General features: G+C 35.7%; 1 protein-coding gene across 4 annotated transcripts in view; it reads left to right on the forward strand.

Moving 5' to 3' along the window:
- The window catches only part of LOC140150977 (formin-like protein 3), a 67425-nt gene extending 50269 nt beyond the window's left edge, over positions 1 to 17156 (forward strand). For all 4 annotated transcript variants that reach the window (XM_072173155.1, XM_072173153.1, XM_072173154.1 and 1 more), the window contains 12 exons: positions 553 to 615; positions 1063 to 1154; positions 1938 to 2109; positions 2681 to 2808; positions 3906 to 3974; positions 4401 to 4487; positions 4627 to 4695; positions 4947 to 5027; positions 8428 to 8554; positions 9786 to 9886; positions 10613 to 10777; positions 11422 to 17156. In XM_072173155.1, the coding sequence (XP_072029256.1) occupies positions 553 to 615; positions 1063 to 1154; positions 1938 to 2109; positions 2681 to 2808; positions 3906 to 3974; positions 4401 to 4487; positions 4627 to 4695; positions 4947 to 5027; positions 8428 to 8554; positions 9786 to 9886; positions 10613 to 10777; positions 11422 to 11982 (1715 nt within the window). In that variant the 3' untranslated portion in view covers positions 11983 to 17156. The remainder of the gene's footprint in view (positions 1 to 552; positions 616 to 1062; positions 1155 to 1937; positions 2110 to 2680; positions 2809 to 3905; positions 3975 to 4400; positions 4488 to 4626; positions 4696 to 4946; positions 5028 to 8427; positions 8555 to 9785; positions 9887 to 10612; positions 10778 to 11421) is intronic.
- Positions 17157 to 17808: the final 652 nt, after the last annotated feature.

The following is a 17808-nucleotide window of genomic DNA, read 5'->3' on the forward strand; positions in this document are numbered from 1 at the left end:
ATAATTTTATGCTAAAATTCAAAAGTTTAGGATAACATTCATAATTTTAAGGTGATATTCATAATTTTAGGTATAATTCAAAATGTAAGGTAGAATTCATGTAAAAATGTATGCATTACAAAAGCTTCCCGCGCGAAGGGACACCCACTTCCGCACCCACCCCCTGCAGCGTTTCGCGTTCCGGAGCAGACCAAACATTTTTGCCCCAATCATATCCCAGGTTCTAATCCAGTAACGGTAACAAATTAATATGTTTAGTTCAGTGTATTCTTTCAATTTACAGAAATTAATTTTTAATTAGTTTGTTGAATTATATAATGTAGTGTATATTTTGACAGACCAAGTATTTGACAGATCAACTTGTATTAGATTGTCTTAAACTTATTATTTTTATAATACCAAAAGTGCAACATTTACTGTTATCTACTGTTATTTACTGTTATCCTCATCCTGTCCATTTCAAGAAAAAAAGCAGATTCAATAAGTCTGCCTGCTTTTTACTTTTAATTTGGACATTCTGATAAAACCATGACAATGTTTTCTTCCATGCAGCAAATATCCCCGCAGCACCACCTATGCCAGTTCCTGCTGCACCGCCTTTACCACACCGTTCAGGTAAGATTAAAGAAAATATATCAAAGAAATTGTTATAATTGATTTATCTAAGTCGAAGTAATGGAAAAACTGTTATGTACAGGAATGATTTACATATTTAAGAGATTTAGTTTTGTTGCTTGTACCAGCTAATAGTTACCGGGTACCAGTCAGTTATAGTTACAATTTATGTAAAAATATTTCAAATATTGATCCAATATGTTTTATTTAAATACATAAATTGAGCTAATAATGATATTTTTATCAACAAATATTTGTCGGCAATTCCTACAGTGTAGCTCTGCAAGATAAGGTGCAAACGGAAACTCATCTTGACTTTATCTTAATCTTAGGGCCTGTATTAAAAAAAGAAGAACCCTTTGCTCCATTCGATCGTATAGGTATGAAAGTTCCTTAACTTTGTAGCCATTATACGATAAAATAATTTATAATTTGTTCATTTTGTAGGCTCCAGAAATAAAAGACGTCACGTATCTAAAGCACCAATGCCGATGTTGAATTGGACGCCACTGCGACATCCTGGCAATACTGTTTTTAAGGTATAGGTCTTCCAGTAAAGGGTATAGAAGTGCCATTATGCGATGAACCGATACAGGCACGCACATCACATCTCTTACACTCCCACAACCAACCCCAATATACAATCCGTACAAATGTACATACATATTAAATCACATATTAAATCACATAAATCACACATGTCATTTCAAAAAGTTTGTAATTTTTACTTAGTCGGACATCGGTTAAATACTTGAAGACAAATGAGACCCACTCCCACAAAATCTGGAACAAGGCGCCAAACAGGCTAGTGACGATGACATTCTTATAAAAGAATTCAAGTTTTCAAATTCCTAATTTCATGGTATTTGATTGTGGGACTAATTGGACATTCGAATGCTTGAAAGTAGTCATTAAAAAGAGAATTTTATAAATCGGGTAATAAACTTTTAAACTAATCTCTATATAATATTCAATCTTGTGTAAAACAGAACACTTTCATTTCTCAGAATAGCAATGATTTAAAAGTTTCAAGGTATCATATACAAAAGTATTCATATCTTTAAAAACATTTGTGTTATTTATATAATATTTGTATCCTTAAAGCGTATTGGCTCATTATTCCAGAAAAAATACGGCACTAGTTATTTTATTATTGTTATTTTTTTTTAATTAAAAAGAATATTATCTTGTTTAACCAAATGAAACATACAATATAGCTAAATCCGGAACTGGCAATAACACATTTAGTTTCTCAAGTTCAGGCTAAGTTTTGTCGTAATTTTAAACACCAAGAATTCACAATCGGGTGTATATATTTTCAGATTCTTAACGAAGACACTATTTACAAGGAGCTTGATTTGGGTGATTTTGAAAACACATTTAAGCTACGACAGCAACAATCGTCAACGGAAACCATCGAAAGAATGAAACGCTTCCAGGAAAGAGCTGCCGAGGAGATTCATGTCATAGAGCAAAACAGAGCTAAAAATATGGGTAAGAAAATCAGCTTTAATTGCGCATATTTTGAGCTTTAATCCGTATCCTAAACTGTTCCCAACGCCCTGGCTAAAACTACACTTAAAAGGGGTTCTTGGCTGTATATCACTCTTAAAACGATCTAATCATTTTTGAGTACATATTGCTGCCAAAATTTAACAATTGTATGTACCCAGCAAACACAAAACGTTTTGTAGAAAACGTTTAAATGTCAGGATCAAGGGTATAAAACGTTTTTTAAATAACAATCAGAAAACATTTTTGAATTCTTTATGTAAAACATTCTATATAACATAATGCCATTAATTGTTGACAAAACGTTTGCCAAAAATATTTTACAATAACATATTGACAACATTTATAGAAGTGACATTGTGTGTATAAATGTTTTCATGACCTGCATATAACCCGACATTTAAATGTTATTAAACGTTTTGACCCAAACCATAGCGCGTTTATAACGTTTGAAAAATATTTTACCGTGTTTGCTGGGTAACACTAAAACATTTTTGGTCACTCATGTTATATTTTCACAAAGAATGATCCAAATGGTCTTCTTATATTTCAGTCATTGCTCATAGAAGAATAGGTCTAGAGATTGAGAAAATTACGGAAGCAATAAACAGGTGCGATACCAACGTCGTTCCTGGGGAATATGCAGAGTTACTTCTCAAATTCCTGCCAACGAAAGAAGAGGTATATAAAAGATGTGAAATTATAGTATAGACACTAATAACGATACATTAACCAATTACAATAATATATATAATGTGTTAAAAATATAATTGAAATATTTCCTTAAAAATGTTGACTTAAAAGGTCATTTCATGATCCACAGCCATATCCCCCCACTTCTCTCCAAAAGAGTTGAGATTTTTATGCCACTGGAAAGCTCTGACTACATAATGTTCATGTACCAAAAATTTCTTGCAGATTAATTGTGACGTGTCATGTCAAAAGGAGACACTTTTGGGCAGGATCATAAATGGAGAAATTACCAAAAATCTGCCTGGAGTGATTTTTTCACAATTTGGGTTTGTTGCGAATTTGTGATGTTATTAATGTTAAAAATATTGGCCGATAGTTTCAGACCGAAATATAACTGGCATCATGTAGTTTTTGAGACATTTTTCAAGTTAATTTCTACTCTTAACATTGTCAATAATATTTTTAAAGGCCGATATCTCAATTTCCAATTTTACAATACCATAACTTCCGAACTCAATATCCTCCCTTAGGAATGTCTGATTTCATGGGGAAAACGGCGTTGTGGAGCAAAATATCTCTATATTTAAGATATGTAAAAATCTCAAAATTCATAACCTGCCCAAAAGTGTCTCCTTTTGACATGACACGTCACAATTTGTTTAGCAAAAATATCGTCAAATTTGAATTTCGTTTTGGTATACCAGAACGAAATTACAACAGTGGCATATGGAGCAGTGTAATACACATAATGCATAACTCGCAAACGCAAAATCAGAATCAACCGAAATTTTGGGAGTAAGGTTTTTTTGTGGATATCTACTGAAAAATATAATCACAAGAGGATCACGAAATCCTCCTTTAATCAATATTTTCTTTAAACTTTGTGATATATCCGTATAATATATTTTGACATGTTGTCTCAAGGTCATCGTAGGAACAAATCCAACAATGTTAATGCACATGAAGTTATTTCAACCTAAATAACACATTCCTATATATATTTCTATGTTTTGTTCAATTCTACAGATTTTATACATTTATGTGTTTTTGTTATGACATTTCTGTTCTTTTCACCTTTATTTCAGCTTAAAGGACTTGCCCAACACACAGACCAATACGACAAACTAGGCGAGGCAGAACGTATGATGTTTCAGGTATAGCTCATAGACAACTGAAGAGAGTTTATTCTACTTGTAAACCTGATTTTGTTCTGGTTTCCAATTAAAATTAATTTCACATTTAGGGCCTACCTCAAAACTGGCAAACGTCTTATAATTGTATATGTCATCCCCCAGCCAAATAGGTATTAATAAAGGTTTTTGGTCTTAAATTAGGTCTCAATAAAGGACTATGATCGAATAGGCATACTATATTAAAAAAATTCTTCCACCCTCAATAAAACAATCCTTAAAAAGTAACTAAAGAAAAATCGTTCTCCGAAACTTTTTCGCATGCTTGAAGGTAAAGAACAGTTTTACCATTATTTATACGATTTATATTTTGATTTTTTTTTGTTTATCCCAACAAACATTCTCAAAAATTCTGTGTTTAATAATTTGAACGTTTGTTTATCCCAACAGATGGCTCGGGTAGACAGATATGAATCCAAACTGCGTCTGATGGCATTCATGGGCATCTATGATGAATTAGTCGAAGCACTTATACCAGTAAGTATTGATGTATTTTATTTAACAATTTGTTGTAGATTTCCTGATCAAAAAGTCTAACAAACTGCAAGCTATTTGTACTTTTATTTTGTCGCAATATAATATGTAACCATTAATTTGTACCCATTCTATTTTATAGGATATCGAGTCAGTTTTGAAGGCTTCTGACGCACTTATTAAGAACAAGAAGATCAAGAAGATATTCGAGGTAATCTTGTAAATAGCTAAACAAATAACCGAATCCACTTGATTTAAAAGTAATGAATATACTATTGAGCAACAGTTTTGAAAGAAGGTAAATTACAAGCATCCTATTGTTGTTGTTGCTTGGATCTACTATTTTTATAAATCTGAAGCCCATACTACAAAAACTGTTAGTGAAATCACTGTCAAAATCTTTACAAGGTTATTGATCTGGGCCTATGGCTTATAAACATGTAATTTCCTTTTCTCTTATAGATCATCTTGGCTTTCGGTAACTACATGAATAGCAGTAAGAGAGGTGCAGCTTCGGGATTCAAACTGAATTCACTTGATAAGGTAAATTATATAATAACACCTTCCCATGAGAAGTGCCTTACGCGTGACGTTGAAGATGGACAACGACTACAGCCCAGCTGTTTTCACACGTAAATTAAATCTACCAAAAAACGTTGACAACGTAAAGAAATCAGCAAGTTTAAAAAACCCACCTCGGCTCACTTTTTGAAACTTGGTCCCATTTTGAATACCAACAGCAAATCAGTGTTTTTATTTTATTTCAACAGAATACAGCGTTTCCAACAAGATTACAAGCCTACTTGTTATTCGTTTAATTCAATCATTAATCATGTTAATCATGATTATTATAAAACAAAACACAATAGGATATTGGCTTACCATGCAAGAACAAGATAATAACCTTTTCAGGTCGTTCCAGAAAGCTTACAAATTAATATCGCATCTGCAAATTAAAGATACCTAACACTTCTGGAAATGTTTTAAATTTATATAAATATGATAAAGTTTAAATCAGTAACTTTTACAAATGGGACCAAGTTTCAAAAAGTGAGCCGAGGTGGGTTTTTTAAACTTGCTGATTTCTTTACGTTGTCAACGTTTTTTGGTAGATTTCTTTTCTTTTTATGAAGGTGGCCAAGCAGCTCCAAGCTTGGAAAACATCAGGTTACGAAGTGCACCATAAAACGAAAAATGGATGTTTGAAGTTGCTATTCTTGATTCATGACAATAAATAATTAAACAAAACTTTATCAGTCGTTTATTTTTAAAACTTGCTCGTCACGCGTGACTGTAATGTTCAGAGGCGTACACAATGATCAATAAACATTTTAATATACTTTAATTATTCAAGGCTACGTAAATATGTAAAGAAAATGTAAATATGAACAACACACACCCAATGTTGACAATGCCAGAGAGACACACATAGAGTAAATCCGATTTAGGCCTACTTCATGTCGGAACTGGTAATGCGCATATATTTAAGCCTATATACTACGGAAGCGTCTAAATGCCCCAGATAATCGTGTTTTAATGTTTGTGGTTCTTTGTAGCCCTGCGGCGCAATCTACTTGGCTATCCGAATTTCGAGGTTTGTGGTTCTTTGTAGCCCTTCGGGGCAACCTAGTTGAATATTCCTATTAAGCGGCGGTTATCGGCGATCTTTCGTGGTTTGTGGTTTTCATCAAGCCCTGCACTCTATCGGGAGCTAATTTATAGTTTAAGCTTGTTGAATATCCATATTTCGTGGTTTGTGGTTCTTTGTAGCCCTGTGGGGCAATCTAGCTGCATATCCAAATTTCGCGGTTTGTGGCTCTTTATAGACCTGCGGGGCAATCTAGTTGGTATCAATATTGAGCGGCAGTTGTTGTTGATCTTTCGCGGTTTGTGGTTCTTTATAAATTCATAGGCCTGCGGGCAATCTAATTGGATATCCAAATTTCGCGGTTTGTGGCTCTTTGTAGCCCAGCGGGGCAATATAAGCTAATATAGTTGAATATCGTGGTTTGTGGTTTTAATTTCCCTCTATCGGGAGCTAATTTATAGTCTAAGCTTGTTGGATATCCGTATTTCGTGGTTTGTGATACTTTATAATCGATAGGCCTGCGGGCAATCTAGTCTTTCGCGGTTTGTGGTTCTTTGTAATCTTTCGTGTTTTGTGGTTTTAATTTCCCTCATCAAGTCCTGCTCTCTATCGGGAGCTAATTTGTAGTTTAAGCTTGTTGGATATCCATATTTCGTGGTTTGTGGTTCTTTGAAGCCCTGTGGGGCAATAGTTCCATATCCAAATTTCGCGGTTTGTGGTTCTTTATAGCCCTGCGGGGAAATCTACTTGGATATCAATATTGAGCGGCAGTTGTTGGCGATCTTTCGCGGTTTGTGGTCTTAATTTGTTGGATATCCATATTTCGCGGTTTGTGGTTCTTTATAATCAATAGGCCTGCGGGCAATCTGGTTGGATATCCAAATTTCGCGGTTTGTAGTTCTTTGTAGCCCTGCGGGGCAATCTAGTTGGATACCTCTATTAAGCGGCGGTTGTCGGCGATCTTTCGCGGTTTGTGATTATAATTCCCCTTATTAAGTCCAGCCCTGTATCGGGAGCTTAATTTATATTTTTTGTTGGATATCCATGTTTCGTGGAGTGTGATTCTTTGTAGCCCTGTGGGGAAATCTAGTTGGATATCAATATTCAGCGGCAGTTGTTGGCGATCTTTCGCGGTTTGTGATTTTAATTTATAATATTTATATCAAATATAATTTCAGTCTGAGCTGTGAACAGAGCCACTGATAAATGTGTTTTAAATGACGAAGATGCCATGCCATGATAGTCAGGCATGTTGATAGCATCTGGATGGTGAAAGTAGGCCCTAGGCCTAGGACTAAATGTGAATAAAAAATCAAACATGTTTGTTTGATGAAAAAAAATATAATATCACAATAGCAATGGAAGTTCGAAATGGTGTTATTCTTGATTTACGACAATAAATTGATTAATAAAACATTTAAAAAAAAGTGGTGGGAAGTTTCGAACTTGAGCAAAATTCATGAATGGATTAGAAGTCCATGGCCTTAACCACTTCGCCACGGGGACGTCCCGTTATTACGCTGTGTTAAAGTGGAGTATTTATTAATATGGATATATGCTGTGGTCCGGAAAGAATAAAAGAATTGTGAAAAACTTGATTTTTTGGCGAATGGGGTCAAGAATTTGTATGTAGGGTATCCAGGAAAATGCCTGGGTATATTTGAAAGTGAATCTGAAAAATTAGTGCGACAGTGACAGCCATGTATGGCTGTAGCAGTGACGAAAGATTGTGGATATCAGTATGATTAGCTATGATTTGCCACTAATTTTGGCTATGAAATACCGCGTGAAATAAAGCAAGAATGTTTGTTTGTTATCAAACAATCGGATTGACTGTAAGATTGGTGTAACTTTTTGAAATAAATAGTTGTTAAAATATGACACTTTGGACAGTAAATACGATTTAGCATGGTTTGAGATAAATTTTGTACCCAGCGAAAAATATCATAGAACAATAGCGTTTTGTTCCGTGTAAATATAGTCTCGCGGCGCATCTGTTTATTCTTCTTTATCAGTCGTTTTTTTTAAAACTTGCTGGTCATGCTACCGCTTGACTCTAATAAGAAACGTTTACCGTTGTGTAGAATTCCTGTGGTAACTCATGGCAAAAGTTTAGCCTATCATTCTGCATAACACACTTTGCGAATAAAAAAACTTGGTTCAAGTTTACCGCTCCTGTCACAATTCTGATGAAGTCCCACGGATGTGGTGATGAAATATTAAAAGTAAGTCACTATTTCGTTGAGAGAACTGTTTAAACTATTCATTCTATCAAGTTTACTTTGTTTATCCGAAGAATTTTGTTTGAGTCATTTAGAAATGATAACCCTTTCGTTCTTATTTCCTCTTTTACAGCTAACATTCGTGAAGTCTCACGATAGGTCACATACATTCCTCAACTATCTGGTGGAAACAGTAAGAAGATGTTATCCCGAGTTACAAGGATGGTATGACGAATTACACCTCGAACACGTCAGAAATGGTAAATAATACTCTTGACTCGCTAAATTTGAGTCATCTCATACTATTTGATGTGCCTCCATTCTGTCTACCATTTGTCATTTGCCATATCTGCCTGCTGTGTCTGTTATTGCCCTTTTAATGAAGTTTCTTTTCACGAAGAGGAACTTTCTTTTTACAAAGAGGAACTATCTTTCCACAAAGAGAAACGTTCCTTTCACAAAGAGAAACTTTCTTTTTACAAAGAGGAATTTTATTTTCACAAAGAGGAATTTTCTTTTTGCAAAGAGGAACTTTCTTTTTACAAAGAGAAACTTTCCTTTCACAAAGAGAAACTTTCCTTTCACAAAGAGAAACTTTCTTTTCACAAAAAGGAACTTTCTTTGCACAAAGAGGAACTTTCTTTTTACAAAGAGGACTTTCTTTCCACAAAGAGAAACTTTCCTTTCGGAAAGAGAAACTTTCTTTTCACAAAGAGAAACTTTCTTTTCACAAAGAGAAACTTTCTTTTTACAAAGAAGAACTTTCACGAAGAGGAACTTTCTTTTCACAAAGAGGAACTTTCTTTTTACAAAGAGAAACTTTCTTTTTACAAATAGGAACTTTCTTTTTACAAAGAGGAACTTTCCTTCCACAAAGAGAAACTTTCTTTTCACAATGAGAAACTTTCTTTTTACAAAGAGGAACTTTCTTTTTACAAAGAGGAACTTTCTTTCCACAAAGAGAAACTTTCTTTTCACAATGAGAAACCTTCTTTTCACAAAGATGAACTTTCTTTACAAAAAGAGGAACTCTCTTTTCATAAATAGGAACTCACTTTTCACAAAGACAAACTTTCTTTTTACAAAGAGGAATTTTATTTTCACAAAGAGGAACTCTCTTTTCATAAAGAAGAACTTTCTTTGTGCAAAGAGGAATTTTATTTATTTTCACAAAGAGGAACTCTCTTTTCATAAAGAAGAACTTTCTTTGTGCAAAGAGGAATTTTATTTTCACAAAGAGGAACTTTTCACAAAGAGGAATTTTGTTTTTTACAAAGTGGAACTTTCTTTTCACAAAAAGGAACTTTCTTTTCACAAAAAGGAACTTTCTCTTCACAAAGAGCAACTTTCTTTTGACAAAAAGGAATTTTGTGCGCAAGGCAAAGGAAAATGACAATGCAAGAAATTATGTGGCATTTATTTATGCTTTGAAAAGCAACTTGTATTCAATATCGCATTTCTAATGTTGCCATATCTTTTTTATGCATACAGTTTCCTTGGAATCTATGACGTTAGACATTAATGGATTGCGGAAAGGTCTGGAGCTGGCAAAATCTGAGAGAGACAGGCAGCAAAATAACACCATCATTGAAATATCCTTTGCATTATAACAAGGCAGTGATGCATAAACCGTCCTGAATCGTTCAAAACCTACTAACAGGCTGGGTGCAAACCCTGCAGACCAGGTGTCTCCCATTGAGGCACTTGATTTTTTTAAATTTAGGTTTACCTGATAATTTCTTTTTGGCATGCTGGGTGTGTGTTGTTTTCTTTCTTTTCCTGACAGGTTCATATGTCCCTGTTGTGCTTAACGAATTGCGTGTTCCATGATTGTAAACAAAGTGCGTATATTTAAATGGAAGTTTTGGCACTATGATAACGAATCCAGGATCGAACGCTGAAACCAGATTAAGCCTTGTATTCAGTTATACTCAACAGATTGCAAAGATCGAATTTCAAATGATACCACTTGCTCTACTGCTAGCTATGCTGCCACTCGCCTTTCCATTCCCAGATCCCACAAGCTGGCTGGTGACAGAGCATTTTCCATCATTGCCCCTGTTTTATGGAATGGCTTGCCATCCCACATTCGTGACTCTGTCAATGTCCAAACCTTTAAGAAGAACCTGAGAACTCACCTATTCACCTAATGTTCCTCTATCTTGCTTTTTTCCTTTTCCACAGCGCTTTGTTTATTTATTTAAAAATCTGTGTATTAAGAATCAAGTTTTTTTTGTTCCCTGGATGTTTTTGTGTGTGGGAGTGTGAGAAACAACCCCTCTGCTATTCTATTCGTTTTCCTTGACCACCTATTGCACAGATTCTATAGCATAGCAGCTGACACTGTACATAGTCTAAGCGATAGATTCAAAAAGATGGAGGAAACGTATCATCAAGTGTGTGCAATGTATGGAGAGAACTACAAGGATGTTGAACCTGTTGATTTCTTCAAGTACTTCAGAGACTTTGGATATCAGTACAAGGTATGCAACATTTCTAAACATAAGAGTTCCAAACGATCAACAATCAAATTAAAGTATAGTTTGAACGTAATAATATCTCATGTCGATTCCATGATACGTTGCAAATAACCCGCTATTTAAAGGCCCATTCGGTGATTTGCTCATCCGGACGATCGTAGCAAAAATTCAGATTTTGATACCCTTGTCATTGTCATATATGTGCTAAAATAGCCTGCTAGTGGTTCAGCCGAAATCCGTGTATTTAAGACAGAAGAAGGCATTTACATGAATCTGTAATTTACGGTATATACTGGCAGTATATGAATTAGCTACATGCATTTGAATGGTGCTTCAACTTCGTCAATAATGCTGTTTTCTTCGGGTTTTTTTGGGTTTTTTTGCCAAATTTTTCGTTTCAAAAATACAAAATGACAATTTGAGTGACTTATCATTCACTTCTAAGCAATTTATAAACAATTTTAATTTCTTACAATTGCGCTGGGATCACTGAATGGACTTTCAGTTAGGTAAAATTTAGGTAAAAATTGGCGATTTACGTTTATGAAGAAACGTCGGCAGGGCAAAGTAAACAATATTTTAACAGAAAATTGAGAAGTGAATTCAATACACTAATGTTCCTGCGTTTATCTGTTTTCTAATTCCAGAGAGCAGCCAAAGACAACTTGGAGAAGCCAATCTCTGCCAATCCAAGACGCAAATCTCTCATCACTGCAGAAACATCACCAGGTAGTCCCAAAACAAAGAAATCTTCTTCCAAACGATGGACGACTAAAGCTTCCATCTTCGGTGGTAATTCCAAACACACCGAGGAATTCTCGCCCCGCTCACCGTCCAAGTTATCGTCTGCGGCTTCTAGTGATTCGGGTGTCTTCGTCACCACATCACCAGAGCTGGAGTCGGAATACGATTCAATTCCGTATTCTCGTTCAAATGGAATCACAAATAACAACGAATCCAAACCAAAGCTAGTGAAAAACCGCAAACTTTTGAATCAGAATAACAGTAACAATAGTAATAGCAGCGATAGTGGTAGCAACGTAGAGCTTTGCTCAAGAACTTACGGTCGATTGGAAGACGACGATGGTACGCCAGCTTTACCATGGGCGTCTGTTGTATCACAGTCTGGTGTCAGTGTCTCAAAATTACGTGAAAAGTACAGATCTACTCCTCCAATGAATAGGAAAACTGTGACCACAAAATTTTAGATTATGTTCTATATATCCACCATCTGCAGGGACCATATACCTATGTCAACGTTCTTTATCCATTGTCATGTTTGTCTTTGACACACCGTGTTTCCTGAACGTATAGTATGACTTCTTACCTTCTCCGTTTTTTATGTCTTTGACACTGACCATAGGTATTTGAGGATTCCTCAAATGCACTGACAGTCTGACACACATAGTAGTGTGACCTCGTGTTAAAGAAAGGCTTGACTGATTCCGGGCCTGATTTTGATTATACTGATGTATTATGATTATATGCAGATCCCTCTAAAGAGTAGGGCCTATACAGGCGTGGTTTGAGAACAAATGATGAACATGATGATGAAGAGTAGCCATATAATAGGCATGTGTCAGTTCGCTCCTAAGGATGGAACTTGAGCGATTGGCCTTTTCAAGTATACCGTTTTGGTTTCTGTACTTTTCCGAAACGAACAAACAAAATGGAAATATAGATGCCCTGTGATATTTTCGTGGATGTGATGGTGTATTCTCAGACATGCATTCCTGACTATTGACCCGTTGCCTATCCCATCATGCACTGACTCCAGAGGGTACTTCCGCCGGCGATAATCTCGAGTCCGCGTTTGAACGTCTGGTTTTATGCATCACGTTGAAACTCGTCCGCAGAGTTGAGAGTATGTACTCATGGATTAAATAGTACATGATGGTATAGGGATATAGATTTACTATAGTAAAACTCACGAAAATTATTTGGTAATGCTGTCGTTTAATTGGTCAATAAGCATCATCCGAGTGCGGTAAATTGGACTTTTCCCCGCGTGCACGCATGGCCGTTACGCGGAGAATATACGAGGGTACTATCGCACATTTTATATCATCGCTATAAGAACGGTTCAAAATTATGAATGTTTGCTCTGTATGCCAAATGACTATGCACTATGAATCTTGTGGCGGCTCCAATTGAACTTGACGGCAAGTTTGCTGATCGTATGGAAGAGCAATTGCCTCCCGGGAATTGCCTGCTAGACCCATCCCAAGCTGAGGACGAGTCAGTTATTGCTATACTTGATACCATGGGCTTCTTTTGCCCGCCGCAGTGTCGACAATGTTAATTGCGATATATTTTAGAGGCATATCTCATCATGCACGCTTCCAGGGGCCTCGCACTCTCATCCCTGCCCATCAGTTTCAATGCATAAAAATTGATCTTCGAACGCGAATATGAGAATATCGCCGGCTTAAGGACCCCCCTGGAAGAGTGCATGATTCATGGAATGTCTACAGGTGGGAAATAAGGTATATTATGTTTGATATCAAAATGGTTGCTTGGCGATCTTTTCAAGGAAAGAGATGCAGTTTTCCAAGTTGCACTTGAAGCAACATACACACTGGTTTAATGTCAGTAGTTGTATGTGCCTTTAATTTCTCTATGACATGGGAGGGGTGGAGGCAGAAGCTTGGTGTAAAATCCGTGAAGCGGAGGGAAAGTAGGGTGCATCTTTCGCTCCCAGATATAACTGCTTATCATCCGTGCAGAGAATGTCATTTCGCACTAGTTTGATAGGTCTAACTTTTCAGTGCAACTCTCGAATCTGCATCTTTTTTTTCTTCACATCGTTTTATTTTTATTTAGAGGGTCGCTAATCTCATCATCATGGTAATAATTTTGGTGTTTTTGACACAAATGTGGTACCGAAATATGAAGAAGATAATTGGGCTTCCTTTTGCTAATTTGATTAAAATAATGAATGATCATTTGAGATGAATGTGATCCACAAAAAAGCAGTTGTTGATGTCCAATGGGAAAAACAAAAATGATGCCGAGAAGATTGATGGTCTATGGAATTGTTTTAAAAAAAAACCACATTCGTGGTGTCGAAGTTTAGGCCCCTATACCAAAATTAACAGAACATAGTTAATTTTAATCATTTGAATTGGATAAATTATTACATAAACTTATGTAAAACTAAAAAGTGTGTCATGGCAAAGTATCACACCAGGCCCGTATGCGGAGTGGGTGGGGCACCCCAAGAAATCTCAAAGGTCCACTTTTTGCCACGTTTTGGTGATAATGCAGTCAAAAGGTCCGAAAAGGGCAGTTAACAATAATATTATGTTAGAATATTTTGCACCAAGTTTAAAAAATGTTTTTGAATGGTAAAAACGTTTTATAACCCGGCATTCAAATGTTTTGTGATTGGTGCAAGGATTATTGATTCAGCCAAGTAGGAGTCAGTTTTGTTCAGTGAATCCATTAATCGTTCTTGCTTTTCATTGTGATCACGAGATATTGCCGAATATAATGAAGTATAAACCGTTTACTCCTAAAAAAATCAGTAGTATCACCCTGTGTTGACACTTGACAGAATGAAACAATATACAAAAAGCTTGATCGCTACTCGCGCTTGGAGAATCGCCTGAAGCGTTTCACGCGTTTTACATAATTATATATATAGGGACGGTTTATAGTCAACCTTTTTTCGGTACTCTGCATGTCGTGATCATAAAGAATTATAACAGAAGTTATTATTTTGTTGTTGCTTAGAATGAAAAGTATTGCCACTTTCCCCAGAATTTATTTTGCTAAAAGTTCTGAAATAACTCAATTACATTATTTTCTTAAAGCAAAGACCAAAGTTGTGTAGTAGAACTGTAAAATATGTTTTAGTGAATGTTTGAAACACGTGTTACACAGGAATAAAAAAAATGTCAACTCATATATGGCGAAACACCTCTGCCTCTGATCCCGCACCTGCTGTGCAGGCAGAATGAAGAAGAGCGGTACCGGGTTTAGGCACCAACGGATTTGTGTAAAAAACATCGTTTTGTTTATGTTTTGTCGTTTTTCTCTCAAATTATTATGAATTGTATCATAATGTATAATGCGATATGGTTGATACAAACACAAATTGTGTATGTGTAAACTGATATTTTTTTTTGGGGGGGGGGGGATTCCGATAACGGGCCGATAACTAGACCTACTCTCACTTTCTTGCTTATACGCCATTTATTAGGACTCCCTCGTGGGAATTTGAGTTACAGAAGAAAAAAGAAAGAAAGAAGAAGAAGAAAAAAAAAGATCACTATCATGTCAAATCTGTTTAGAATTGTTGTGACTAGTCTTTCGGGCCACTTTCGTAGTGAAATGGTGAGAACGCCTTTTCAAGTTTGAAAAATGCATGGAGATAATGATTGGGCCATTCAGTGATTTGCTCATCCGGACGATCGTAAAAATCATCAAAATTCAGATTTTGGTACCTTTGTAATTGGCATAGATGTGCTAACATAGCCTGCTAGTGGTTCGGTCGAAAGCCGCGTATTTTAGACAAAATAAAGCATTTGCATGATTCTGGACTTTTGATACTGACAGTACAAAAAGTCCGACTCGAGATCGAAAGAAGCTCACTCTCCACGTACCAACACGCGTTGCGTATTGTTTCTACTACTTATTACACATCAGTAGCTACTATTTTAAACAAAATACACAATTTTAACTGTTTTTCATATTTGAATTGACCGTTAGTTTGCCTCGGTGACCTTTAATTGCTTATTTTGTTTTCTACTACAAAAATTAAGCGTCTGTTTTAAATCAATTTAGACTCTACTTCCCCGTGTTAGAAACACTGGACTAGGAAGTTTTTCCAGTCGATTGGTGGCGCACTGTACGAAAATCTCGATTTTCTCGAGTCGATCTGAGTTGAAGTAGAAAACCTTTCTAAAACTTCTGTTTTTTGACTAATTTGTCGATGTATTCAGGGAAAAGTGGTTTAATGAAATTCTGTAGACTTATTCTTTATTTCTAAGCAACTCTGACAAATTTCCATTTTTTTAATGTTCCTGTGAAATCACTGAAAGGGCCTTTAACTGCCTTCCACAAAATGCGATCCCAATACCCACTAACTATACCCACTAACTATAGCAATATCAAGAGTGCCTCGTTGTACTTGATAAAAACTCTGTTAATTTAACGTTTTTGTAGTAGTGTTAAGCCAAAAGTACTGTTTTGTTAATTTGACTCATAGATGTGTTTAAGGTACTTGTTATTTCTTTTTGTACACAACACTGAATACTGACATTATAACGTCCCAGTAAACACAGTGTGTTTAAACGCTATAAAAATATAAACGTGTTTTGATTTTGGTCAATACTTTTAAATAATATTTAAATGTCGGGTTATTATTATAAAGGTCGTGAAATTAAGATGTTTTATATAAAACAAACCCGTTACAACATTTTAAAATGTTGTCAAAATTTTATTGTATAAATATTATTTGACAAACACTTTGGCAAGTTTTCAAAAATGCTTTTGAATGTTATTAAACCATGTTGTACCCTTTATATGTTAAAACCCAACATTTAAACTACGTAAAACTGTGTTTACTAGGGTCCATGATCAGTGAAAAAAAGTTCATTGTGGTCACGGTGGCAAATTTTGAAAAGCCGAATCAACACAAGCAACACCGCAAATGCAGTGAGGTATTTTAGAGCCGTTTATAGTTCGCTTTTTTATGTTTAAAAATATATTGTAAAAAAATGAGAACAGCCGGACATAAAGGACGGTTTTTGGTTGACGTCGGAATTATTATACTTTTCACTTTCAGGGATGTTATAGTGAGTTTTGGTAATTTTATATAAAGAGTGATTTTTCATGTGACTAACGTCTTAACTGCATCCATGAGAATCCATGCAATTATTGGGTAGCGAAATGATAGTACCGACGGACCGTTGCAACGGTATACAGAGGGAGGCACAGTCCTCTCCTTTCCCCTTCGGCTACCCACTGAGTGGCACATACAGGGGGTATGTGCCATGGAGTGACTTTTAAAGGGATTTGGGTATGGCGGGGAGGACTGTGACACGTGATTTTGAAACGTACCCTCTCTTGTGGCAGACGAGATTTTGAAACGTACCCTCTCTTGTGGCAGACGATAAATGGGTAAATTGTATTTTGTGCCTTAAATATTTCATGATTGTCTTGTGTTTGTAAAGTGCTCATTTGTGTAATTTGATAAAAATTCTATGAATACTTCAAAATATACTTGATGCAAATCTTATTTTTGTTTTCGTTATTTTCTGTTCGAGATTGAATAATACACTCTGTAAATAGTAAATTTGAAATATATTACGTGTATTGATCTAGTACTAGATATACTCAACGACGAAAATAAAGCTATTCTATTATCGTGAATGAATTGTCTTGTGTTATCGTCTTATTTCAGAAACAAGTAATCGCATTCCGGACAGGTGCCTAGCCAGTTTTTTTGGTCGGTGGTGGTGGTGGTGTTGGGGGGGTGAAATGCTCGTACGTCCCGGTTGTCCCGAGACATGGGTCTCATGTTTGGGCGACAGGAATAGCAATTTGGTATTTTGGTATCCTGTTATGAAACTTTTGTTATTTTTTTTTAGTTCATATAACTATATAGCCCAAACTTCGATTTCAGCAACAAAGAGGAGTCTGGCCCAATCGCTTTGAAATAATAATACCAAAAGACTCGTTAATGTTCAGAAACTGACTTATTCCCACTGCACTCAGAGCCCTGCACTGTTGCATTGAAGCAGCCAGCACAGCCAAAACAACAACCAAAAGTTCCTCCTTTCTGTAATCGATGAATATCCCCAATTGTCTGAACAACTTAATTTGATTTGGTCCAAGCCTATATATAGTATACAATTTCTGTCTTTCGGCCTATTTTGGCCAGGATATTGCGATTTTTTTTTAGTAAGACGGTGTTTTGTTCATTTCAATCAATAATTATACTCTCTGCTTGTAAAATGTTTTTGCAGCTAATCGTTTAGTTTGGTATAATTGAATACTGAAGATAACTCACATTTAATGCATTTTGT

This window comes from Amphiura filiformis, chromosome 4, assembly GCF_039555335.1.
Source record: "Amphiura filiformis chromosome 4, Afil_fr2py, whole genome shotgun sequence".
Taxonomy (NCBI): Eukaryota; Metazoa; Echinodermata; class Ophiuroidea; order Amphilepidida; family Amphiuridae; genus Amphiura; species Amphiura filiformis.